Source organism: Nycticebus coucang, chromosome 24 (genome assembly GCF_027406575.1).
Source record: "Nycticebus coucang isolate mNycCou1 chromosome 24, mNycCou1.pri, whole genome shotgun sequence".
In the NCBI taxonomy this organism is placed as follows: domain Eukaryota; kingdom Metazoa; phylum Chordata; class Mammalia; order Primates; family Lorisidae; genus Nycticebus; species Nycticebus coucang.
This window is the reverse complement of record NC_069803.1, coordinates 3546667-3571571: the sequence shown is the minus strand read 5'-3', so window position 1 is coordinate 3571571 and position 24905 is coordinate 3546667. Positions and strand designations below refer to the sequence as shown.

Genomic DNA, 24905 nt, shown 5'->3' with positions numbered 1-24905 from the left:
ATAGCCAGGCGTTGTGGTGGCACCTGTAGTCTCAGCTACTTGGGAGGCTGAGGCAAGAGAATCACTCAAGCCCAAGAGTTGAAGGTTGCTGTGAGCTGTGACATGGCACTCTACCGAGGGTGACATAGTGAGACTCTGTCTCAAAAAAAAAAAAAAAAAATTTCCTAGTCCTATCAAAAAAGTAAAAAGGGGGGCGGCGCCTGTGGCTCAGTGAGTAGGGTGCCAGCCCCATATACCAAGGGTGGTGGGTTCAAACCCAGCCCCAGCCAAACTGCAATAACAACAACAAGTAGCTGTAGTCCCAGCTACTCGGGAAGCTGAGATAAGAGAATCGCCTAAGCCCAAGAGCTGGAGGCTGCTGTGAGCTGTGACACCACAGCACTCTACCGAGGGTGATAAAATGAGACTGTCTCTACACAAAAAAAAAGGTAAAAAGAAACAGGTGAAGTTAACTTTTGTAAACTGTTTTACTCAATATACTCAAACTATTGTAACTTCTTATAAAAAATTACTGAGATTTTGACACAATTTTTTTCATTTTATTAAACCTTTGGAATCTTGCGTATGGCTCACACCTCAGTATGGACTAGCACATTTCGAGTGCAATTGTGGCAGGCAGTTACAGTGCTGTCCAGTATAGGCCCTAAAGTTCATCTCAGAAGTGAGGACAAACCCAACCTATCTCCCTAAATTAGATCTTGCTCTCCTCCAGCCCCTCCCTAAACTCCATAGCCAAAAAACTAAATCTAACCATATCATTTCCCTGTTGAAAAGGTTGCTGATAGCTCCTGCCTTTGTAGGACAAAGTCTGAACACCTTGGCGTGAGGTGAAGGACCGTCAACAACTGACCCCAACTTGCCTTTTAAACAGTTCTCTCTTTTCCTCCACCCTCCTCCCTAAAAGATGGGACCACAAGTGTATAAACTTCTCAAACCCAACAGGCTTTTCCGCCTTCCTTGCATTTTTCTTTCTCCACTTAGGGATCTTCTTGACCATGCACCCACCCACCCGTCCATTCACCCACGAATGCCCACTAAACGTCGGGCGCGCGCCATGCGTGGGACCCAATGCCACGGTAATGGCGGAAACTTCGTTGACCTACTCCTTTTTTTTTTTTTTTTTTTTTTTTGTGGTTTTTGGCCGGGGCTGGGTTTGAACCAGCCACCTCCGGCGTATGGGACCAGCGCCCTACTCCTTGAGCCACAGGCGCCGCCCGTTGACCTACTCTTAGCTCCCCTTCCCACCGCATCTCCACCTCAGTTCTCAGTTTCGCCCCGAGCTGGTTGGTTTGTTCGCTTCTTCTCCCCCAACCTCCTCCCAAGGTCGGGAACGTGCATTATTCAGCATTTCTTCAACCCAGGCCATAGGGTAAATGCTCAGGGAACGCAGTGGGTGGAAAGACCAGTCAAGCGCCACTTTCCTAGAGTCCGGGCTGGGCTGAGGGGCACCTCGGAGCAGATGTCCTAACGCAGTGGGCTGAGGCAGCGAGGACCCCTGCCAGCGCCAGGCTGACACAGGCGCTCTCCCCGGCCCGATCCTGCCTGCGTGGCGAGGAGGGACCGGGAGCCAGAGGGGCAGACCCTGCGGGACGGCGCGCGGGCGGGACTCGGTCCCCGGGCCGCGGGGAGCCCGGCGCGCGGCGGCCCGGAGCGGGGTGGGGCGGTACGGGCGCGGACTACAAATCCCAGGGGCGTGGAGCGCAAGAGGCGGAAGGGGCGGCCTCCGCGGGGCGGCGGGGGCGAGGCGGGGCGAGGCCGGAGGCGGTGGAGGGCGGCCAGAGAGCTGCGGGGGCGCGGAGCAGGAGACCATGTCTGGGGGTAGCAGCTGCAGCCAGACCCCGAGCCGGGCCATCCCCACCACCCGCCGGGTGGTCCTCGGTGATGGCGCGCAGCTCCCGCCCGGGGACTACAGCACCACCCCGGGCGGCACGCTCTTCAGCACCACCCCGGGAGGTAGGCGCGGATCCGGGGCGCTGCGCGCGGGAAGGATCCGGGATCGCGGTCCGGGCGCCGGGACTGGAAGGAACCAGAGAGGGCGTGAGGGAGAGAGTGAGGAGGTGGCCGCCTGCCTTCCCTCCGGGCGCGTGGTTCGGAGCCCGAGCCGCGCAAACTGCCCAGTGGGTTTCTTCCCTCGCGGAGAAACAGCTGACACCAGACAGACGCGCGCGCTTCCAGGCTGCCACGTGCCGGGGCGCGCCGCCCTTGGTGGGTGCTGGGGGCTCCACTGAAGCTAGGGGGCCCGCGCGTCACGGAGAGGCCTGACCTGGAGTTTTTATGGGGTGGGATGGGCGTTCTCTGTTGGAATAAATAACTCTTGCAGAGCCCTTTTTGCTGCGGCGGCACCTCCTGTTTTGCGTTGAACACAAGAGTCTAGCACCCGGAGGCTGGGGGCTGAGGGTGCCCGTCTGGGGTCGCGGCGCCCCTCGGGCACCTGTGGCATGGTCCCCTGTCCGCGAGTGGGGACCTCCGCGGAGGGGCCTGGCTCCTGGGCCGTGGCTGTGCAGAAAGACACGTCCTTCTGTCGGAGGTGGGGGCAGGTGCCGTGTGGTCTTCTTGGGAGAGGATGAGGACGAGGAAGCTGAGCTGGCACGGGTGCCGGCCAGCCTCGGGCTGCGTCGGGAGCCAGGCATTCGCTCCCAGGCGCTGATGAAACCTGTGCGCCTGTTTGCATGATGAAATCCTCGTGGCTCACCACTTCCCTCCCATCCTCGCACTGCCTCCGCCCTTTTTGTCCCTCTCCCCTACTCTGCGTCTTCCCCCATTCTACTTCCCAAACTACTGCTGAGAAAGGCGACAGATCCCAGCGCCTGGCTTAGAGACGCGCGGGCGCCGGGCGGCAGTCGCGTCTCCTGCGCAGAGGCGGGGGCCACGTGCTCATTTTCTCAGGCAGCTGCCCCACCAGGGCGGGCACAGCCAGCCCCGAGACCCTCCAGAGCACACAGTGTTAAAGCTGTCAGCGAGCTCGTGCCGCTTTGCTTTGCAGATCGCGGCCCCGAAGCTTCAACGCGTGTCTGTTTTGTCTTGTCACACTGTTTCCCCAGATTGAAAGAGAAATAGCAGGGGAAACGTGCGCAGGGGCTCTTGTTATCATCCTCGCCTCAGCTTCCCTTTCGCTTGCCGGCCTTCTGGTAGTCCGTGGGGTTCTCCTTTGTCTGCCCCAATGCGTCGTCTTTGCTGATCATTTGGGAGTTCTGTCCAGTGCAGGTGTGAATGTCTGCTTGATTCGTTTGGGGTGCGTGCTGCCCTTTTCTGCACCCTTTGTTGAATGGGTCAGATTGAAAACAATAGTCAGGGTACTGCTTATAGGAAATTTTGATCCACTTCTCACTTTGGACTGGAAAGTAGGGCAGGAATGGCAGACCACAGCAAGACCACCTCACTTTTGAAGATCTTTTATAGGAGAAGGGGCTTCTGGTTCAAAAGATAACGTTTTTGAGATCAGCTGGAAGAGAACTAGCAGTGCCAAAAGCACAAAGCCAGCTCTTTCTTGTCTGGAGTTATCCAGTGAGACAGGCACAGCACACAGTCTGTGACCCAGAGAAGCCTGGCTTGCTTCTGCCAAAGTGGATGAGGCTGGTCTGCCTGGCTTAGCCAAGGTGTGGAATCTATTCTCCAAAGCCCACTTGACCCACCTCTGCCAGTACAGAAAAGCTTGAGCTAATGTGAAATGGTCACGTCCCGCAGCCTCTTTGCCCCAGTCCATACTGTTTTAGTCTCAGTGTGTGTGGGAATCTCACGGGGTCCCCATGTAAATGCAGATTCTGATTCTGTAGGTTGTAGGGTAAGGCCTAAGATTCTGTATTTCTGACTGGCTCTTAGTGATTCGTCCACAAACCACACACACTCTGAGCACATGGGAATTAGTGAAATATAACTTCTCTCACCTTTCCAATAAGAGTCTGGTAAAAAAGTGATGATTCTATTCAGGTGAGCTCTTGAGGTTGGGTTTGGCCTGAGTCTCTAAATCAGGGTGTGGGGAGCCAGGCTTTTTATTGTTTACATGGGTGCCTACAGGAGTTTACTTGCAGGGACTGTTAACTCCTTCGGAGCCGTTGGAGTGTCTGCCAGTCACCCCTGTCAGGAATGGCCTTGAAGGCTTGCCCCTAAAGGGAATGGTTTGAGCCATCTCCGTTCCTGTGATGCTAGTTTGCTGTCCATGTCTTTTTTTTTGTTTCTTTTTTCTTTTTTTGAGACAGAGTCTGAAGCTGTCGCCCTGGGTAGAGTGCCGTGGGGTCACAGCTCACAGCAACCTCAACCTCTTGAGCTTAAGAGATTCTCTTGCCTCAGCCTCCCAAGTAGCTGGTACTACAGGTGCCCGCCACAATGCCCGGCTAATTTTTGGTTATAGTTGTCCTTGTTTGGTGGCCTGGGCTGGATTCGAACCCGCCAGTGCTGGTGTGATTGGCTGGTGCCCTAACTGCTTTAGCTACAGGAGCCGAGCCAGCTCTCCATGTCTTTTGAAGACTGAGCACTGATCTGAGGTTAGGTGTCCAGAGAATTTAAGAGAAATTTGCAGAAAGGAGTGTCATATGTCAGTCTGTGGATTCTTAGAAATCTCCAGTGATAGCATAAACAGCCCTTTAACCAGCAGAACCTTTGAATGGATCAGAAGGCTTCCCCTGCCCCTCCCTCATGGGTCTCCACAGTCTCAGTTCCCATGTTATGTTTGACTCCAAGCCTGCAGGAGCTGGCTTGGGTGGTAGTCATTCCTAAGACCTGTGCCTGGATGGGGTTAATCAGAGGTAAGCAGGTAGGGCTGCAGGTGTTAATGGCATCTTGTTTGGTTAAACAAATAAAGTCTGTGCCCAGGAAGATTACCTTGGAGTAGCTCCCAAGTCTCTGGCTGTGGAATAGACAAGTGCTGGGAAGAGGGGGGAGGTGGTTGGACACAGGCACAAGAGTACAGCCTGTATCCTGAGGTCTTAGTCACATAGAGGGGAGAAATTGTTATTTTTTTTAATTTTTGTTTGATTTTTTTTTTGAAATAGAATGCATCCTCAAACCACAGAGTCTCAAGCCTTTAATCCTAGCACTTTGGAAGGCCAAGGTGAGAGGCTTGCTCCAGGCCAGGAGTTTGAGGTTGCAGTGAGCTATAATGACAGTATTGCACTCTAGCCTAGGCAACAGAGGGAGACCCTGTCTCAAAAAAAAACCTTCCTGGGTGGTGCCTGTAGCTCAGTGAGTAAGGCACCGGCCCCATATGCCGGAGGTGGTGGGTTCAAACCCGGCCCCAGCAAAAAAAAAAAAAAAAACCTTCCTGGGCTTAAGTGATCCTCCTGTCTCAGCCTTCTGAACAGATGGAACTACAGTTGCATGTCACCATGCCCAGCCATTTTTACTACTTTTTGTAGGGACAGGGGTCTTGCTCTGTTGCTCAGGCTAATCTCAAAACTCTGGGCCTCAAATTATACTCCTATCTTGGCCTCCCAAAGTGCTGGGATTGCAGGCATGAGCCACTGCACTCAGCCACTTTGTGGTGTAATTGCTGATCTCAGGATGTCCTAGGGGCAGAAAGTCACTTTTCTGAATTTTCCCACTTATCCCAGTGTAGACAGTCTCTCATTTATGATAGTTTGGCTAACAACGTTTTGACTTTATGATGCTGTGAAAGCACTATGCATTCAGTAAAAACCATACTTTGAATTTTGGATTTTGATCTGTTTCCAGGCTAGTGATGTGCAGGGCACACTCATGAGAGGCTGGGCTGTGGGGTGAGCCGCAGCTCCCAGTCAGCCACTTGATCATGACAACCATGGTCTAAAGTGGTGATTTTCAACCAGTGTGCTGTGAAATTTTTTAAAAATCATTAATTAAAAAAAAAAGATTGTAAGAGGGACTTTACCTAACAAATGCAATCAGTGTAACCTGGTTTCTTATATCCTCAGTGAATCCCCAACAATAAAAAAAAAGAAGAGGAAAAAAAATTTTTTTTTTTTTTTTTTTTTTTTTTGTAGAGACAGAGTCTCACTGTACCGCCCTCGGGTAGAGTGCTGTGGTGTCACACAGATCACAGCAACCTCTAACTCTTGGGCTTACGCGATTCTCTTGCCTCAGCCTCCTGAGCAGCTGGAACTATAGGCGCCCACCACAACGCCCGGCTATTTTTTTGTTGCAGTTTGGCTGGGGCTGGGTTTGAACCTGCCACCCTCGGCATATGGGGCCGGCGCCCTACTCACTGAGCCACAGGCACCGCCCCCCCCCCAAATTTTTTTAATCATTAAATTATTTTCAAAAAATAAGTTCACAGCGAATATGTTCTTTATTTTTACTCTTTTTTTTTTTTGATCAACATAATTTCAGTGTGCTGTGGAAGTTTAACTGTAGGTTCAAGTGTGCTGTAAGACTGAAAGGATGAAAAACACTGCTCTATAGTGTACTGTGTTGCCAGATGTTTTGCCCAACTGTAGACAAAGTATTCTGAGTGTGGTTAAGGTAGGGTAAGCTAACTGTGATCTTCAGTAGGTTAGTTATATTAAATGCATTTTGCCTTAGAATATTTTCACCTTCTGATGGATTTATTATTATGATTTTTTTGAGATGGAGTCTTACTATGTCGCCCTTGGTAGAGTGCTGTGGCATCACAGCTCACAGCAACCTCAAACTCTTGGGCTTAAGCAATTCTCTTGCCTCAGCCTCTGCCAGGCGCCCACTACAACTCCAAGCTATTTTTAGAGACAGTGTCTTGCTCTTGCTCAGGCTGGTCTCGAACCTGTGAGCTCAGGCAATCCATAGGCCTCGGCCTCCCAGAATTCTGGGATTACAGGCGCAAGCCACCGCACCCGGCCTCTGATGGGTTTATTGGGATGTAGCCCCAGCATAAGTCAAGGAGTATCCCCCTATTATAGATAATGGTATTACTAACATTACTTTTCCTGATATATTGAGGAGGGAGTGGAAGTAATTTTTTCTTTTTTTTTTTTTTTTTTTTTTTTAATTTGGCCGGGGCTGGGTTTGAACCCGCCACCTCCGGCATAGGGGACCGGCGCCCTACCCGCTGAGCCACAGGCGCCGCCCGGAAGTAATTTTTTCTTACACTGAACATGTCAGTATTGGGGTCAGGGTCTCTGACATTGCTTGATGCTCCTATTTCCCTGTTTGCACCCAGCATTGCTGACTGGGCCACAGTAGGTAGCTTTTGCCCACTGGCATTTGGGTGCTCTGATGGTTCTGTCCATGAATGCTCACTGAGAGAGCTCATCTAATAGGCCCAGAGTCTCAGGGTTGAGCAGGCTGTTGTCCCTGTCCACTCCTTGGGCTGGTTGGGCACTCCTTACTGTCCTTGCCTTGAAAGGATCTTGAAAGAGTTGAATCATATGGCTACATACAGTCAGCAGCAGGGTTGTCCTGGACTGGAAGGTCCAAGGTGGTCTTGGCCACACATCTGGGGCATTGCTGGGAAAAGCCGGAAGCCTGGGAGCTCTCTCTGTCCTCTTGGTGTGTCACTTCATTCAGATATTAAATGGTCTATCCTGAGCTTATTTATTTACATGGCACTTTCCATCCAAGGCCACTTAAGGCCGAGGCTGGGAAGTCCCAAAATATTATTAATGGAGTCTTCTATTGGCTGAAGCAAGCCCGGGCCAGTCCAGATCCAAGGAAAGAGGGCATAACTGCGTTGGAAGGAGAGAAGCCACATGTGTGAACAGGAATGGGAGGAGTTATGGGGACTACCTTCTCAGACAGTCCAGCTAGGCCAAGCCTCAAAGTACGGCCCTTTGAGGGAACTCGCTGCCTGTCCTGGCATGTGGCCATCAGTGCCTGGCCCAGGTGTAGAAGCAGGTCCAGATCACAAGCCTGTGAATCAGCTGTTGGTTTTAGAACAGAGGAGGCCTTCTGGAAACATTGACTTATAGCTCCCATGCCCTTGTTTTCAAAGCCTTGTGTCCAGCTCCACAAAGCAAACCACACAGATGGTGGTGATGCCACTGCACAGGCTCCTTCACTCTGTGTGGTGCCTGCCTTACTAACCTCCACTCAGGCTCCCCTCCCCCTCCAAACCTGCAGGCGGAGCTTTGGAAACCCTCCCCAGAGGAGCTCACACCTGCCCTGTCCCACCCAGCACTCCCATGTGGACGTCCTTGATTTTTCTGGAGTACTAGCAATAGGATGGGGTCCAGTTTCTGTGCCCTGGAGTAGGAGTGAGAGTGCCAGAGGATGCAGCTGGGTTCAGCACTCCCTTTGGTTGGAGACGGACAGTGTGGAGTGAAGGATCAGGTCTCTTGCCTTAAGGAGACTGTGTGTGTAAAGAGGTTTTTCTCTTCTGCTCTTCAGGGTAAAAGGGAAAATGGGCCTGTCTTAGTTTGCTACAGCTATCTTGACAAAACATGCAGACTGAGAAAGGAAACTGCAGAAAAGAACAGAATATTCTCTGACAGTTCTGGAGGCTGAAAATCCAAGGTCAAGGTGCCAGCAGGCCTGGGTTCTTTGAGGCCCCTTTCCTCGGCCTGAGCATGGCCAGATGGCCGTCCACCTTCCCCGGTGTCTGCACATGGTTTTCCCTCTGGGTGTCTGTATCCAAATCTCTTCTCCTAAGGACATGGGTCAGATTGAGGTCAGCCCCCACCCTAACGGCCTCATTTTAATTTAATCATCCCTTTAAAGACCTTATCTCCCAACACAGTTACAACACAGTTACATTCTGAAGACTTGGGTGTTGGGCTTCTGCATTTGAGTTTTGAGGGCAAGCATTTCTGCCCATAACAGGGCCACTCCCTTCTCCAACTGGGACACCAGTTGTTGCATTTGTAATAGGAGACGTTTCAGAAAGGCGCTGCCTGTTGATCATGAATTTCAGGGATACCTCAGCCCCTACTCTGCACTGGGTACAGTGTGAAGTGTTAGGGAGGAGGTGAGGGAAGGGGAGGAAATTTGGCCATTGGTTAGAATTATAGCTCAGCTGTTTTGTTCTAAGTCTCTTGTAAAAGCCAATTTTTAAATAAACCATTCTATTCCCTTCCCCTCGATGAGAGAGGCTCATTAGAAGGGCTCTTTGCCACTGGGCAATCCCCTTGTCTGGGATTGAGTAGCTTTCTAAGGTTTCTGGCCCCTGAGGAACGGGGAGATCTTGATTCTCTTTGCATAGCTCGTGGGGGCCAGAGGTGAAGGACAATCTTGGACTGAGTGTGCTCTGGTGCTCTCACCAAGATTTCTCTCCCTACTAAGTCAGTTCTGCTTGTTGTCTGGCAAAAAAAAGCCAGCCAGACACACACATTGTTTTTGCCTCGCGTGTGTGGTGGGGAGGCAGGAAAGAGGCAGACCCCTGCAAACACAGCATGTCTGTGTGTTTGTCTCCAAATCATGTGGAGCTGCTGGTCAGAGCTGAACTTCCAGGTGTCAGAGTTATCTTGTTCTGCTGGGCTGCTGTCTGAACACAGTCAAGCCTTCCCCACTGCTGTTATGACTCCCTCTCCCTGGAATGAGAGCAGCAGTTCTAGGAAATTCCATCCTTGTACTCTTGCTAAGCCTCACGTCTGTCGGGGAGGAGGAATGCTTCTGCCAGGGGAAGCCCAGGGGAAAGTGAGGAGCAGTGGGCTCAGTTTACAGGAGGCACATCCAGCAGAGTGTGAGTGTGTGGGGAGGTGGGGAGGAGCTCCGGGCAGGGAACGTCCTGTTCTGTGCAGACATCCAGAAGTCCAGGTGGAAGTCTGAAGACCACGTTAGTTCCTCCAGCGGAGAGGGTGAACTGAATGGTGGTGGCCTGCCTGGTCCACCTTGCTGATTAATTTCATTTTATTAATTTTCTTTTTTAAGGGGTGGGGGGTTTAGGGTTGGGATGAGCAGATGCGCACAGTTGTCTTGTTTTGTTTGTTTATTTGTTTTTGTAGAGACAGAGTCTCACTTTACCACCTTCAGTAGAGTGCCATGATGTCACAGGACTCACAGCAACCTCTAGCTCTTGGGCTTCCGCGATTCTCTCGCCTCAGCCTCCCGAGCAGCTGGGATTACAGGCGCCAGCCACAACGCCCAGCTATTTTTTTTTTTTTTTTTTTGTAGAGACAGAGTTTCACTTTATTGCCCTGGGTAGAGTGCCGTGGCGTCACATCACACAGCTCACAGCAACCTCCAACTCCTGGGCTTAGGTGATTCTCCTGCCTCAGCCTCCAGAGTAACTGGGACTACAGGCGCCCGCCACAACACCTGGCTATTTTTTTGTTGCAGTTTGGCCGGGGCTGTGTTTGAACTCGCCACCCTCGGTATATGGGGCCTGCGCCCTGCTCACTGAGCCACAGGCGCCTCCCATTTGTTTTTTTACTGAGACAGAGTCTTGGTGGAGTGCTATGAAGTCATAGCTCACAGCAACTTCAAACTCTTGGGCTCAAGTGATTCTCTTGCCTCAGCCTCCCAAGTAGCTGGGACTACAGGCGCCCAACACAACGCCCGGCTATTTTTAATTTTTTAATTTTATTATTATTATTTTTTTGTTTAGCAGGCCCGGGCTGGGTTTAAACCCACCAGCCCCAGAGCACGTGGCTGGTGCCCTAACCACTGAGCAACGGCACCCTTCCTGCCTTGTTTGTTTGTTTTTGTTCTGCAGAGACAGAATTGCACCCTATTCCCTGGGCAGACTATAGTGGCATCATAGCTACTGCAACCTCAGACTCAGGCTGTGGGCATCCTGCTGCTTCAGCCTCCTAAAGCCTCTGGGATTACAGGAGCTCGCTGCAGCGCCCAAGTGGGTTTTTCAATTTTTTTCATGAGTCGGGATCTCACTCTCACTCAGACAAGTCTTGTACTTATGAGCTCAAGCAATCCTCCTGTTTCAGCCAACCATAGTACTGGGGTCATAGGCAGAAGCCACCGTGCCCAGCTTGCTGATTAATTTTAAACAGTGGCTGGTGTTGAGGATCAGAGTCTAAGCTTGCCAGGTCTCCCTCTGGATGGTGTTGAGGGCCAGCCTCTCTGGGCCTCAGTTCCCTCTTATACAAGTTGAGGCTTCCTCGTGGGAGAACTAATTAAGACCTGGCTTGTCAGCCTTTGGGGACAGATAGGAGGGGATGACAGATGGCAGCAGTGACTGCTGTATCCACCTTACCTGAAAATCTAAGTGATCGAGTGCGTGCGCTGCACAGGCAGAAGGCATTAAGTTCCTGCTCCCAGCCCCTGGCCTGTGACGTTGTCCTCTGGTTTTGTGTGTGCACTCCCAGGAGGTTTTCTCTTTAATAGAACAATAATGACATTTTTAATAGAAGTCATACTTTTATTCGCATACAAAAAGTCTTGACTTCATTATATCATTTAATCTTCACAATACTCCCATGCCATATGGGTTTTGAATCTGGGACCCAGAGTTAAGGGACTGGGATGTGGCAAGCCCAGGTTTGAGCCCAGAATATCCATCTGTAAGCACCGTACTATTAGTACATTAAGTGCCTGCCAACAAGGAAATCCTAAAAATAAAAGGTATGTGGTTAGTGCTTTAAAAATAGTTTGAATGAACTTACTACAACACCCTTGTTTTACATGCGGGGAAACTAGACCCTAGGGGAATACCTATATATATATATATATATTTTTTTTTTTTTTTTTTGAGACAGAGGCTCACTTTATCGCCCTCAGTAGAGTGCTGTGCCGTTACAGCTCACAGTAACCTCCAACTCTTGGGCTTAAGTGATTCTGCTGCCTCAGCCTTACAAGTAGCTGGGCCTACAGGCACCCGCCACAACGCCCGGCTGTTTTTTGGTTATAGTTGTCATTGTTGTTTTTAGCAGGACCGGGTCGGGTTTGAACCTACCAGTCCCGCTACATGTGGCCGGTACCCTAGCCACTGAGCTACGGGCACTGAGCCAGCCTATATTGTTTTATTACATCAAAGCAAAAGCATCACTACAAAGTGGTGCCTGCAGAACAAAATACTATTCCTATAGCATTTGCTGCACATCTGGAGTTTAAAGTTCCAGAAGACACTGGCTACCAAACATGCTAAAGTTCTTGGTTTCTGTGGACCTAAAAAGGATGAAGGATGCCCTCCCTGCATCTCCCTCAGGGTTGCTCTCCCAAACCGATCTCTCATATATTTTGGTCCTCGTTATGGATGGGACTGAATAAATGGTGAAATCTGCCACCTGGATCCATGCTGGTTGTGATGACAGCTGGTGTTTGCTCTGGGCTCACTTTGTGTCAGCCACTGTTCTAATCCACGTAATAACCCCATGAAGTTGGCACTATCATCATTGTCATTGTCCCCATTCTGCAGAAGCAGAAATTGAGGCACAAAGAGCTTAAGTAATAACTCGCCTAGAGGTATGAGAGCTAGCAAATGAGAGAGCTGGCAGTGTAGAATTGGGGTGAGATGGATGTTTCTCTGGACCCAGGGTTTAGGGTCAGGCTTCCTGGAAATAGGAAGATGGAGAGCTTGGAATCTCTGTCCCTCCATGGTCCCCACATTTGCTTCTGGTTTTGGACCTCACACCCTTGGTTGTAATCATTTGTTTACAGGTCTTTCTCTTCCTAGTAAATTGTAAAGGGCTGAGATCAAGGGAGCTTTCACTGTATTTGACTGTTCCTTGCTGGTACAAAGGAAAAGAGACCAGCACATATGTTTAAAGGGGGTAGGATTGGCCTGGATGCAGTGGCTCAACCTGTAATCCTAAAACTCTGGGAGGCCAAGGCTGAGAGTACTACTTGAGCTCAGGAGTTTAATACCAGTCTGAGTAAGAGCGAGGCCTCTTCTCTGCTAAAAATAGAAAAACTAGCTGGGCTGTGGCAAGTGCCTAGTCTCGCTAATCGAGAGGGTGAGGCAAGAGGATCACTTGAGCCCAAGAGGCTGACTGAGGTTGCTGTGAGCTATGATGATGGCACTTTACCCAGAGCAAGAGTGAGACTCTGTCAAAGAAAGGGGGGAATTGAGCAAAGATTGACAAATGGGTAGGCAAGAGTTAACACCTTTGTCCCCAGATTGTGGTCAAGTCTCTGTACTTGAACACAGTTCATGAGTAGGAGTGAAAGTGTAGCATAAACCTTCTGAGTGATAACACACACCAGCTTGGACAAGGCACCACCGGGCTCTCCCGTCCAGCACAGGGCTTCTTCTGTGGGGAGAGACAGAGGAGCCTACTTAGTGCCAGCCAAAGCATTTTAACTTGACTTTCTAGAAAAGGAGATTCTGATCTTACATCTTTCTTTCTTTATTTAATGCCCCTATATCATTACTAGAGTTTTATATATTATTTAAAATGTAAGGCCAGGATTGATGGTTCATGTCTGTAATCCTAGAATTTTGGGAGGCCAAGGCAGGAGGATTGCATGAGATCAGGAGTTCCAGCCTGAGCAACAACGTGAGAACCCCATCTCTACAAAAAAATAGAAAAATTAGCTGGGTGTCATGCCTATAGTCCCAGCAATTGGGGAAGCTGAGGCAGAAAAGATCACTTGAGCCCCAGGAGTTGGAGGTTGCAGAGAGTTATGATGGTGCCACTGCACTCTAGCCTGGGTAACAGAGCAATGCTCTCGTCTCAAACAAACAGAAATATATAAACGCACACATACATGCTTAATGTAAAAGATGCTTCTCTTATTTTTTATGTCATCTTCCCCCACCCCAGGTAGTCAAACAAAATACATGCAGTTCTGTGACTTTTTCATATAACATATCATGGACATGTATATTTTTCTTATTCTGTATAGTAGCTACATAGTATGGCACTGTACGTCTGAGCTATAATTTAGTTTTAAAAAAACAAATGTGGGTGGTGCCTGTGGCTCAAAGGAGTAGGGTGCCGGCCCCATATACCGGAGGTGGTAAGTTCAAACCCAGCCCTGGCTAAAAACAAAAAACAAAAAAAAAACTGTGAAAACCTTTCTATTTGGGGGGGAAATAAATGAAAACAAATGTTACATATATATATATATGTACCATGTATAATTCTTCTTTTATATATGTTTTGTTTTTTTCCAAAACACAAGTATTTAAAAGTTATTTTATGTAAATAGTTTAAAACCCAAAAGTACTGGGCGGTGCCTGTGGTTCAGTGAGCAGGGTGCCGGCCCCATATGCTGAGGGTGGCGGGTTCAAACCCAGCCCCCGCCAAACTGCAACAACAACAACAAAAAAAAAATAGCCGGGCGTTGTGGCAGTTGCCTGTAGTCCCAGCTGCTCGGGAGGCTGAGGCAAGAGAATCGCGGAAGCCCAAGAGTTAGAGGTTGCTGTGAGCCATGTGAGTCATGGCACTCTACCCGAGGGCACTACAGTGAGACTCTGTCTCTACAAAAAAAAAAACACCTTCTTTCTGGGTGGCGCCTATGGCTCAAAGGGGTAGGGCACCGGCCCCCTATGCTGGAGGTGGCGAGTTCAAACCCAGCCCCAACCAAAAACTGCAAAAAAAATAAAACCCAAAAGTACTAAAAGCCTTCTAACAGAAAACAGCAACCTCTTCCTTCTCCTACCCCAGATCACCCTTCAGAAGTAACTAACAAAGTCTTCTAGTTCTTTCTTTTGGGGTTTGTCTCTGTATTTCTACCTTTTTCTCGTTTTCTCTTGGATTGCCTTTTTGATCGACAAGGTTTTTTTTTTTTTTTTTTCTGAGACAGAGTCTCGCACTATGTCGCCCTTCGTAGAGTGCCGTAGCATCACAGCTCACAGCAACCTCCAACTCTTGGGCTCTACGAGGTTTTTTCTTTTTTCTTTTTTTTTACCTCTGCACCCTCTTTTCCTCCCCTCCCACTTACCCAATATAATTACATCATACATTTTTTAAAAACTCCATGGTGGTTGTTTTTATTAGGATTACTCTTGTTGAACCAAGTAGTTTACAGTAATAGCATTTCCATTTTTGCTCCCCTTTTTTTATTTTAGAGGTAGTAATTGCTTTGTTTTATTTATTTTTATCTTTATTTTTTATTTTTATTTTTATTTTTTTAGAGACAGTGTCTCATTTTGTCTCCCTCAGTAGAGTGCTAATATGTCACAGCTCACAGCAACCTCCAGCTCTTGGGCTTAGGCAATTTTCTTGCCTCAGTCTCCCAAGTAGCTGGGACTACAGGCCCTCGCCACAACGGCCAGCTATTTTTTGTTGCAGTTTGGCCGGGGCCAGGTTGGAACCACCCACCCTCAGTATATGGGGCCGGTGCCCTAATCACCTCACTGAGCCACAGGCGCCACCCAGTTGCTTTGTTTTAAAATGTGCTGAACTTTCACTTAGTAAGTGAGGTCCACAAACCCTCCAGCTGCTGTCGGCAAGTCCCAGAGTCAGACTTCTGGCTTTCTCCTTCCATGTTTTCTTCTCTCCTGAACCAACATCTGGCTTCCCAGCTGTTGCACAGGGGTTTTCTGAAGGCTTTCTATAATTTTGGTAGAAGACATACTGCTCTATTCTATCTGAAAGTGCCTCTGTTCTTTTGAATTCATATTTGGCTGGGGATAAGCTGTAGGTTGAGGGAAACTTTGCCCTCAGATTGTAAAGGTATTACCCCCTACCCTAGGCCTCAGTCTAGCTGTTGAAAAGTTCCATGTCATTCTCATTCCTCATATTTAGATACACCGATTGGGTTTTTTTTCCCCACCTCCTTTCTGGAATATCTTAGGATTCACTCTTTATTGCCAGTATTGTGATATTTCACAGTGAATATCATTTAGCATTTTTAAGTCATGGCACTAAATACTCAAGGTGCGTTTCAATGTCCAGATTTACCTCTTTACAAATTTATTTCTTGTTTTTTGTGTGTTTTTTATTTATTTATTTATTTGTTATTGTTATTATTATCATTTGTTGTTGTTTTGAGACAGAGTCTCACTCTCTGCCACTCTGGGTAGAGTGCTGTGCTATCATCATAACTCATAACAACCTCAAACTCCTCCATTCAGGAGATTTTCCTGCCTCGACCTTTCAGTAGCAGGGACTAAGAGTATGAGCCACCATACCTGGCTTATTTTTCTGGGTTTTTTTGTAGCTATGGGGTCTTGTTCTTGCTCAGGCTGGTCTCAAACTCCTGACCTCAGGCATTCCTCCCACTTCAGCCTCCCAGAGTGCTGGGATTGCAAGGCGGAGCCACCTCACAGGCCACTTTCTGACTTGTGAGTGATTTGGGGTAGCACTGGAGTCCTACTCACATCCAAGTTGGAGTGTGTGCTTCTCTGTTTTGTTGCTGTTTGGCGTGACTTTTGAGAGAAGAGCAGAACGTGTCATGGCTTTGCCGTCTGAAAGTTGCCTAGATCCTCAAAAGCACTTCATACTCTTGTTTTAGTGTCTTACAGAGGTGGGTCATTTTCCCTAGAGAGAGGTCTGGGCGGGTGTGGTGAGGAAACAAGACTCCCACCTCCCATACACACAGGTACAGGTGTCTGCCAGCCCACACCTGCCCTGGCATCCTTCTGCTGGGCACTGCCAGACCTACATGGGGCCGGGAGCTCCTGAACAGGCAGCATTTGCAGCCAGCGGTTCATGGTTTCGACAATATGGCCCATGTGTTGTGCGTTGTTATGTTTGCCTCATCTGTGGGAGGCAGACATAACATCTGCCTCATCTTGCCTCCCATCTTAGAGAGCTTCCAAATCACTGTTCAACAGTAGGGTTATATCCCCCTTGAAGGAGTGGGAGAAAAAAGGGTTAAAAGGCACAACAGCTTTTGTGGGAAACTCACTTCTGTTGCATCAACCTTCAGCTCCTGTTCCTTATTGACCCTAGTCAGGTGGCTCTGTGGTTCCCTCCTAGCTTGGCAGGCAGTGTCAGCTGACTTTCCAAACACTATAGTTTATTCCCCTGGCTTCCCCCCACCCCCACCCCCAGCTGTCCCTGCTGAAATACTCTAATGTGGGGAGGAAGGTCGTGGGGGCCACCTCTGCTGTCATTTTGTTTACACATTCTATTAGTTCAAAGGAAGGTGGTTTTTTTTTTTTGACACAGAGTCTCACTATGTCACCCTCAGTAGAATGCCGTTGTGTCACAGCTCACAGCAACCTCAAACTCTTGGGCTCAAGGGATTCTCTTGCCTCAGCCTCCCAAGTAGCTGGGACTACAGGCATCTACCACAATGCCCGGCTATTTTTTTTAGAGATGGGGGTCTCTGGTTCCGGCTGGTCTCGAACTCCTGAGCTCAAGTGATTCACCTACCTTGGCCTCTCAGAGTGAGACATAGAGGTTCTTTCTTTCCTCTTTTAAGTGCAGTCAACGATTTTTAAATTGCTGGGGCCACTTCCACGTATATACCCCCAAAGGAATCGAAAGTAGGATCTTTATTTATTTATTTATTTGAGACAGGAGTCTTACTCTCTTCCCCCAGACTACAGTGCTGTGGCGTCATAACTCACAGGAACCTCAGCCTTCTGGGTTTAGGCTATTTTCCTGCCTCAGCCGCCTGAATAGCTAGGATTACAGGCACCCCCCATGACACCCAGCTAACACTTCTATTTTTAGTAAAGACAGGGTCTTGCTCTTGTTCAAGCTAGTCTCAAACCCCTGAGCTCAAGCAGTCCCACTACAATCTCAGCCTCCCAGAGTGCTGGGATTACAGGCCTGAAAACAGAATCTTGAAGAGGTCTTCGTATACCCATGTTCATAGCAGCATTATCTCCGGAAGCAACATTCAACCTTTCTGTGCACACTCAGATGAATGGGTAAACCAGAGGTGGCAAACACATACAGTGAAATATCAGTCAACCTTAAAAAGGAAGGAAATTCTGATGCATGCTAGACAAAACACATGAAACTGGAGGGCATTATGCTAAGTGAGATGAGCCAGTCACAGAGAGACAGAGACAGTGAAACCTCCCTAAGGTGACCCCCCAGGAGACTGCAACAAACCGGTCAACACATGGAGATGGTCCCCATGAGGAACTAGGCCTACATACGTACATGTGGTGTATGTCCAGTCTATGAAAATTAGGTCCACTGGCTCGGCACCTATAGCTCAGTGGCTAGGGCATCAGCCGCACACACTGGAGCTGGCGAGTTTGAATCCAGCCTGGGGCTGCCAAATAACAATGACAACTACAACAACAACAAGAGAAAAATAGCCAGGCATTGTGGCAGGTGCCTGTGTCTCAGCTACTTGGGAGGCTGAAGCAGGAAGATCACGTGAGCCCCAGAGTCTGAAGTTGCTGTGAGCTATGATGCCATGTTACTCTACCACGGGTGACAGAGTCAGACTCTGTCTCAAAAAACTCACTGGAGGCTAGTGACCTTTGAAGAGGTTCTCTGGGAAGATGCTACCTCCTGGTTCTTTTTTTCCATTTTATCAGGGTTTTTTTGTTTGTTTGTTTCATTTGTAGGTTATTCCCAAGTCTTCTCAATTCTTTCTTCCTTGTATTTTCCCATTTCCTTTCCTCCTTGGCAAGATTTGGCTTTTCATTCAAGGCTCTTTTACAGTCTTTGCTCACTTTTAGCCTAGTGATTGATGCCCACAGGGACAGTGGGGCCATTAGCCTGTTCCTGCTGTGCCCTTTCAGATGACATATTTCTTCCTGTAAACCTGGACTCCTTTGCCCATCTGCTGACCTTTACAGTGTCCTCACACAGCCTCTGGGATGGGCATGGATCAAACGTTGTTGTCTCTCAGCTCTTTGGAGAGTGGGAGTCTGGATCCTCCTGTAGCGCGGGAAGATAGATCCAAATGCCTTGAGCAGTCCTCGCTTCCTCGGAAGTTACAAAGGGATGAAACTTCGTTTTGGCCGCTGCTGCTACCACAATGGCCACAAAAGAGAAGAGCCCAGGTTCTGAACCTCTTAGGGTACACTCAGACAGGATCAGTTCCCTACTCTGTGGTAGCAAACCAAAGTTGGGGGGATGGAAGAAGAGGGGAAGACTTGCTGAGTTTTGTTTTGTTTTGGAGATAGGGTCTCCTTCTGTCACCTGTGCTAGAGTACAGTCTCACAAACAGCTAGTATTTCACAATCACATAGCTCACTATAACCCCACATCCTGCATCCCAAACTCCTGATCCCCCCTACTTGACCTCCCAAAGCCACCTGGTCAAGCCTTCCAGTCTTGAAGAAACAACAGAGGCCTGACGAGATGGCTTATGCTTATAATCCTAGCACTCTGGAAGGCTGAAGATAGGAGGATCCCTCGAGCTCAAGAGTTCGAGGCCTGACTCTGTTAACCAGCGTGATGAAAATGTGTCAAACGGTCTATAAAACCAGTGTATGGTGCCCCATGATTGCATTAATGTACACAGCTATGATTTAATAAAAAAAAAAAAAAAAAAAGAGTTCAAGGCCTGCCTGAGCAAGAGCAAGACCCCATATCTACTAAAAATAGAAATATTAGGCCGGGTACCCATAGCACAGTGGTTACCACATACACCGAGGTTCGCAGGTTCCAACCCAGCCCTGGCCAGCTAAACAAGAATGACAATTCCATGGGCGGTGCCTGTGGCTCAGTGAGCAGGGCGCCGGCCCCATATACCGAGGGTGGCGGTTCAAACCCAGCCCCGGCCAAACTGCAACAACAACAAAAAAAAAATAGCCTGGCGTTGTGGCGGGCGCCTGTAGTCCCAGCTACTCGGGAGGCTGAGGCAGGAGAATCGCCTAAGCCCAGGAGTTGGAGGTTGCTGTGAGTTGTGTGACGCCACGGCACTCTACCGAGGGCAATAAAGTGAAACTCTGTCTCTACAAAAAAAAATAAATAAATAGCCAAGTGTTATGGTGGGTACCTGTAGTCTCCACTACTAGAGAGGGTGAGGCAGGAGGATCACTTGAACCTAGGAGTTTGAGGTTGCAGTGATGATACCTGGGCCAGCAAAGCAAGACACTGTCTCAAAAAAAAGAAATCTCAATATATATGATTATGTATCCTTAAAAATTAAGAAAAAAAAATTTTTTTTTAATTAAGAAAAATAAACATGTTTTTAAAAACACAGATCTCAGCTGTTCTAATGTTGCTTACCATAGCCCTTTAGTGCAGGAGCTCGTCCTTGGTTATTGGGGAGGAAAGGCATTCCTGAAGTCCTTGAACAAAGATTTCCAAACCCAAGTTATTCATAGTCCAGCTGCACAGTTATTACTATGTTCTCCATGTACAGATATTTACTATTTTTTATATCACCTTTTAAATTTAATTATACTTACATATAGTATATTATATATATTTTTTCTTTTTTTTAAGCTAGGAATTTCACTTTGTCGCCCTCTATAGAGTGCTGTGGCATCACAGCTCACAGCAACCTCCAACTCCTGGGCTTAGGCGATTCTCTTGCCTCAGCCTCCCAAGTATCTGGGACTATAGGCTCCTGCCACAATACCTGGCTATTTTTTGTTGCACTTTGGCCAGGGCGGGGTTCGAACCCGCCACCTTCATATATGGGGCCTGCGCCCTACTCACTGAGCCACAGGTGCTGCCCTATACTTATATATAGTATATTACATATATAACATGTTGTTATATATTAAAAGGGAACTTAATATCACTACTGTACATGGAAAACCAAATTCACTTGCCATAAATAGGAAGATGCTATAAAAAGAAACACAGTGACAGCAGGCAGTTCTCCAAGATTCCATTGCCAGCTGGAGACTCGAGCCAAGGCCTACTCTTTGTCAGCACATGTTGTAGAGATGTTAGATGGCCAGTACCCTACCGCTGCTTAGGGGTGCTCAGGATTAAACAAGGACCAAACAAGAATAACCTCACCGTTCCCTTTAGATCTCGGGCCTCAGACTTTAAGTAACAACTCTTTTCCTTCTATGTGGAAGGGATCCCTCAGGCAACTGCATGTGGGATAGTCAGGGTGTGTTTGGAGGATGGTGAATAACTAGGAAGGCAGGGCCTCACACAGGGAGTAAGACTAGCACTTGGAAAGGACAGTGAAAGGGAAAGCTAGACTGTACAGGCTCTGGGGGCCTCTGGCCTCAGCAGAGAGCCCACCTGTCTCCCTCTCCCCATTCCTTTCCACCAAGTCCAGGCAGGAAAAGTTCTCATTTTTACTAGTTTTAGTGAATCACTTAATTTTCAGTTTGCTTATTTGTAAAATGGGATTAAAGATAACTATTCTGGACTGGGCACCATGGTTTATGCCTATAATCACAGGGATTTTGGAGGGAGTCTGAAGCAGGAGGATTGCTTGAGACCAGTGTGGGCAACATAGCAAGACTCTGTATCTAATAAGAAAAAATACAATAATTAGCTGGGTACTGTGGCACATGCCTGTAGTCACAGGTACTTGGGAGAATGAGGCAGGAAGATTACTGGAGCCGAAGAGTTGGAGGTTGCATTGAGCTAGGTTCGCATCACTGCACACCAGCCTGGGAGATAGAACAAGACCCTGTTTCTACATCTAAAAAAAGGGGGGGTAGGGGCGGCGCCTGTGGCTCAAGGAGTAGGGCACCAGCCCCATATACCAGAGGTGGTGGGTTTGAACCTGGCCCTGGCCAAAAACTGCAACAAATAATAAATAAAAAAAGGAAAAAAGGCCAGGTGGGGTGGCTCACATCCATAATCCTAGCACTCTAGGAGGATAAGGCAGGTGGATTGCTTAAGCTCAGAAGTTCAAGACCAGCCTGAGCAAGAGTGAGACCCCATCTCTACTAAAAATAGAAAAAAACAGCCAGGAATTGTAGTGAGTGCCTGTAGTTACAGCAACTCAGGAGGCTGAGGCAAGAGGATCACTTGAGCCTAAGAGTTTGAAGTTTCAGGTAAAGGTCCTGACATTTTACCCAGGGTGACTTAGTGAGATTCTGTATCAAAAAAAAAAAAAGGTACCTATTTTGGGTATCCTGCAGGATTACTGTAGGGACAGGATTGCATAATGAATAGAAACGTTCTTTCTACACAGTGGAATATGATTATTTTGGGTAATTCACATCAAAAAGGGATGGATAGGTGAGCTGGGGGCATTAGGGACAGAGCTCAGGGTGCTGGTGCAGTCTAGTGGTCTGCGGGCCTCATCCATTGGAGCACATCACGAGCAGGGGGTTGGTGGTTTGCAGGCTGCAGCCCAGCCCCTGAGTAAGCCTCGTTCCTCCTTGGTATGGCTTTTGCAGGAGAACCTGCTGCTCTCTGCTAAACCACACCTCAAAGAAAGGGGAAAAACCAGCAGATGGGGTTTCAAAATGGCTTTACCACCCTGTTGCCCTTCCAGGTACCAGGATCATCTATGACCGGAAATTCCTCATGGAGTGTCGGAACTCACCTGTAACCAAAACACCCCCGAGGGATCTGCCCACCATTCCTGGGGTCACCAGCCCTGCCAGTGAAGAGCCCCCCACAGAAGCCAGCCAGAACCACTTGTGCAACAGCCCAGAAGAGAAGCGGATGGGCAGTGAGTAGCCAGGCTCTCCCTCGGGAAAGGGAATATGTGAGGCCCCTGGGCCCACTGCAAGGGGAAATTCCAGGGAGGGAGAAGGATGGTGATTCCGTTCTACCCTTTGTGGAGCAGCTTAGACCCTGGAGGGCTGGAGGAAGGTTGGGAAGGTAAAACTTTCCTTGGTACCAACTTTCCTCCTAAAAAGGGCCCAAAAACCAAAAGTCATTTGGCCCCACCAACTACTATAATCAATGGCAGAATTGTTTGAAATGGCCATGGCTGCACACAGCAGCTTTCACAACATGCTCCTCTGTCTAATTTGTCTCTGAAGCCTCACCACTTGGGACATACCCTTCTGTTCGTGGTGCAAGAGATAGCTTATCAAAGACACAGTGTACTTGCCCTCTAGGAAAGTACACATCTACAAGATAAGAAGCACATCCAGGATGGTTCCTGTCAGGGTGTGGGTTCCCTAGTAGATTTTTATGAAGACAAGTAGTAGTTCAGCCAGTTGTTTCTGCAAGTTTGACAGCTAGGTTGTCCCCACCTCCCAAGAAATCAGAGCAGTCACCCTGGCAGCAGTGCCTACAAAAGCTCTCTTTGTGGCATCCTGGCTGGCTTGGTAGAGTGTAAAAACAGTAATAGACAATTGAGGACTGTCACCTCCCCTGTCAGGAAACCTGGTCTCTACTCTCTACTCTTCTTTGGTATTGAGAAGGAGAGCACAGTTAGACACAGAACCTTCCCGCCTGTTTCCAGAAACTCCTAGTCTTGCCCCGTTCTCCGTCCACTCTTGTTGGCAGCATAAACCTGGCCTCCGCTCCTCTTCTAGGAACCACGGGATAAAAAACTAGGGTCTCTCCCTGACCCATAAAGCATCAGCCACCCTGCCCTCTGTTCCTTCTCTCCTCAGGTGAAGAGTCACAGTTTGAGATGGACATTTAAAGGAGCAGCCACCAGATGGAGCCATTGCCTGTGGGCCTCTCAGGGGCCCTTCTCAGAAGAAGAGTCACCCCAGCCAGGCCTTATGAAAGTTACCATACTGGGGAGGTGTCTGGCGTGGGATCAGCCACCCTAGCCCGCTGCTCCCTGACTCAGGGCACCTGCCCTCCCTCCCTCATTTTAAACACCAGCAGATACCTCCTTGTGCCTGCGTTGATGCAGGAGCTGCCACCCCAAGGTGGGGGTGACTCCCTCACGCACACCCTGCAGACAAGTGCCAGGAAGCGGACAAGGACCAGCCCTTCTGAAAGGTGGTCAGGCCCTTCCAGCCCCCTCCTCTGGGAGCATAGCCACCTCTTACACCTACCCCTTCATTGCCTGGTGTGCCCAGGAAAGCTCCCCTGCCCTTCCTTCCCCGAGAGAGGAAATAAAGGCCACCTATGCCCTAGGGCCAAGAGTTGGGCCCTGTCTGAGCTCTTTTCAACTGTGTGGCAAGCGCCACCTGCTGCTGTCTGTGAGCACTTCCACAGCACTTTGCTGTACAGTATGTCATTTGGTCTCACATGGTCCTGTAGGTAAGTATAGCAAGCAGCATCCTCATCTTACAGCTTAGGGCAGAGGCTCAGGAGAAGGTACAATCTCACAGCTGGAGAATGATGCATGGTCTGGTCTGAGCTCGCTGCTCTGGATCTCTTGTTTTTTTAGCAGTGAGCACTGCCTCCCTTCTGGGTTTTCTGCCTCTTTCCCCTGTCCCCAAACCTGTTAGGCTTGTCAGCTGCCCCCTCAGGGCTGTCCCACTTGAGAGTCAAAGGAAGACCCTGGTATAGTGATCAATCCCTCTGTGAGCAGTCAGGGGAGACAAACATGTGACAAGTTCTCTGCCTTGAGGACTGATTGCAACATAAGCTTTGGTCAACGCTATGGCTGGAGCCCATGATCAGCACTTTGGGAGGCCGAGGCAAGTAGATCACCTGAACTCAGGGGTTCGAGACCAGACTTAGCAAGAGCGAGACCCCGTCTCTAAAAACTAGCCTGGCGTTGTGGCGGGTGCCTATAGTCCCAGCTACTCGGGAAGCAGAGGCAAGAAGATCACTTGAGCCAAGAGTTTGAGGTTGCTGTGAGCTGTGATGCCACAGCACTCTACCCAGGGCAATATAGTGAGACTCTGTCTCAAAAAAAAGAAAAACTGAAAACATGGCATAAAAGATTGTACAGGGTGGAACGGGTCGTTGTGGCTCCTGCCTGCAATCCCAGCATTCTGGGAGGCCAAGGTGGGTGGATTGCCTGAGCTCAGGAGTTGGAGACCAGCCTGAGCAAGAGCCCGTCTCTAAAAAATAGGCAGATGGTGTGGCAAGTGCCTGTAGTGCCAAGTACTTGGGAAACTGAGACAAGAGACTCTCTTGAGCCCAAGAGTTTGAGGTTGCTGTGAGCTGTGACTCTATGGCACTTTACCAAGGGCGACAAAATGAGACTCTGTCTCAAAAAAAAAAAAGAGAGAAATTGTACAGGGTGGGTTTTCAGCAAGTGCTCTGGACAAGCGCAGGTTTCAGGGAAGTGATGCTGTGGCTGGTTCCTAGGTGGGCTGAGGGAGGCAGGGACCCAATGTTACTGAGGTTGGATAGTCTTAGGGAACCAAAATATACAAGGATAGAACATCAAGGAGCCCATTTTGGCCAGAGTGGGCAATCTGTGTGGGTGAGGGTGACTTTTACAAATGGCCAAAAAGGGCTGCACTTCTAAGGGTCTCGAATGCCAGGCAGAGATCTTTGCTGAGGAGAAACTGTTGTTTC

At 48.9% G+C, this 24905-nt stretch overlaps 1 protein-coding gene across 1 annotated transcript; it reads left to right on the top strand.

Moving 5' to 3' along the window:
* Positions 1-1728: 1728 nt before the first annotated feature.
* Positions 1729-23595, top strand: EIF4EBP1 (eukaryotic translation initiation factor 4E binding protein 1). Its single transcript, XM_053578777.1, has 3 exons — positions 1729-1953; positions 22009-22188; positions 23087-23595. Exons 1-3 carry the CDS (start codon positions 1809-1811, stop codon positions 23116-23118), a joined length of 357 nt encoding a protein of 118 aa, XP_053434752.1. The 5' UTR covers positions 1729-1808; the 3' UTR covers positions 23119-23595.
* Positions 23596-24905: the final 1310 nt, after the last annotated feature.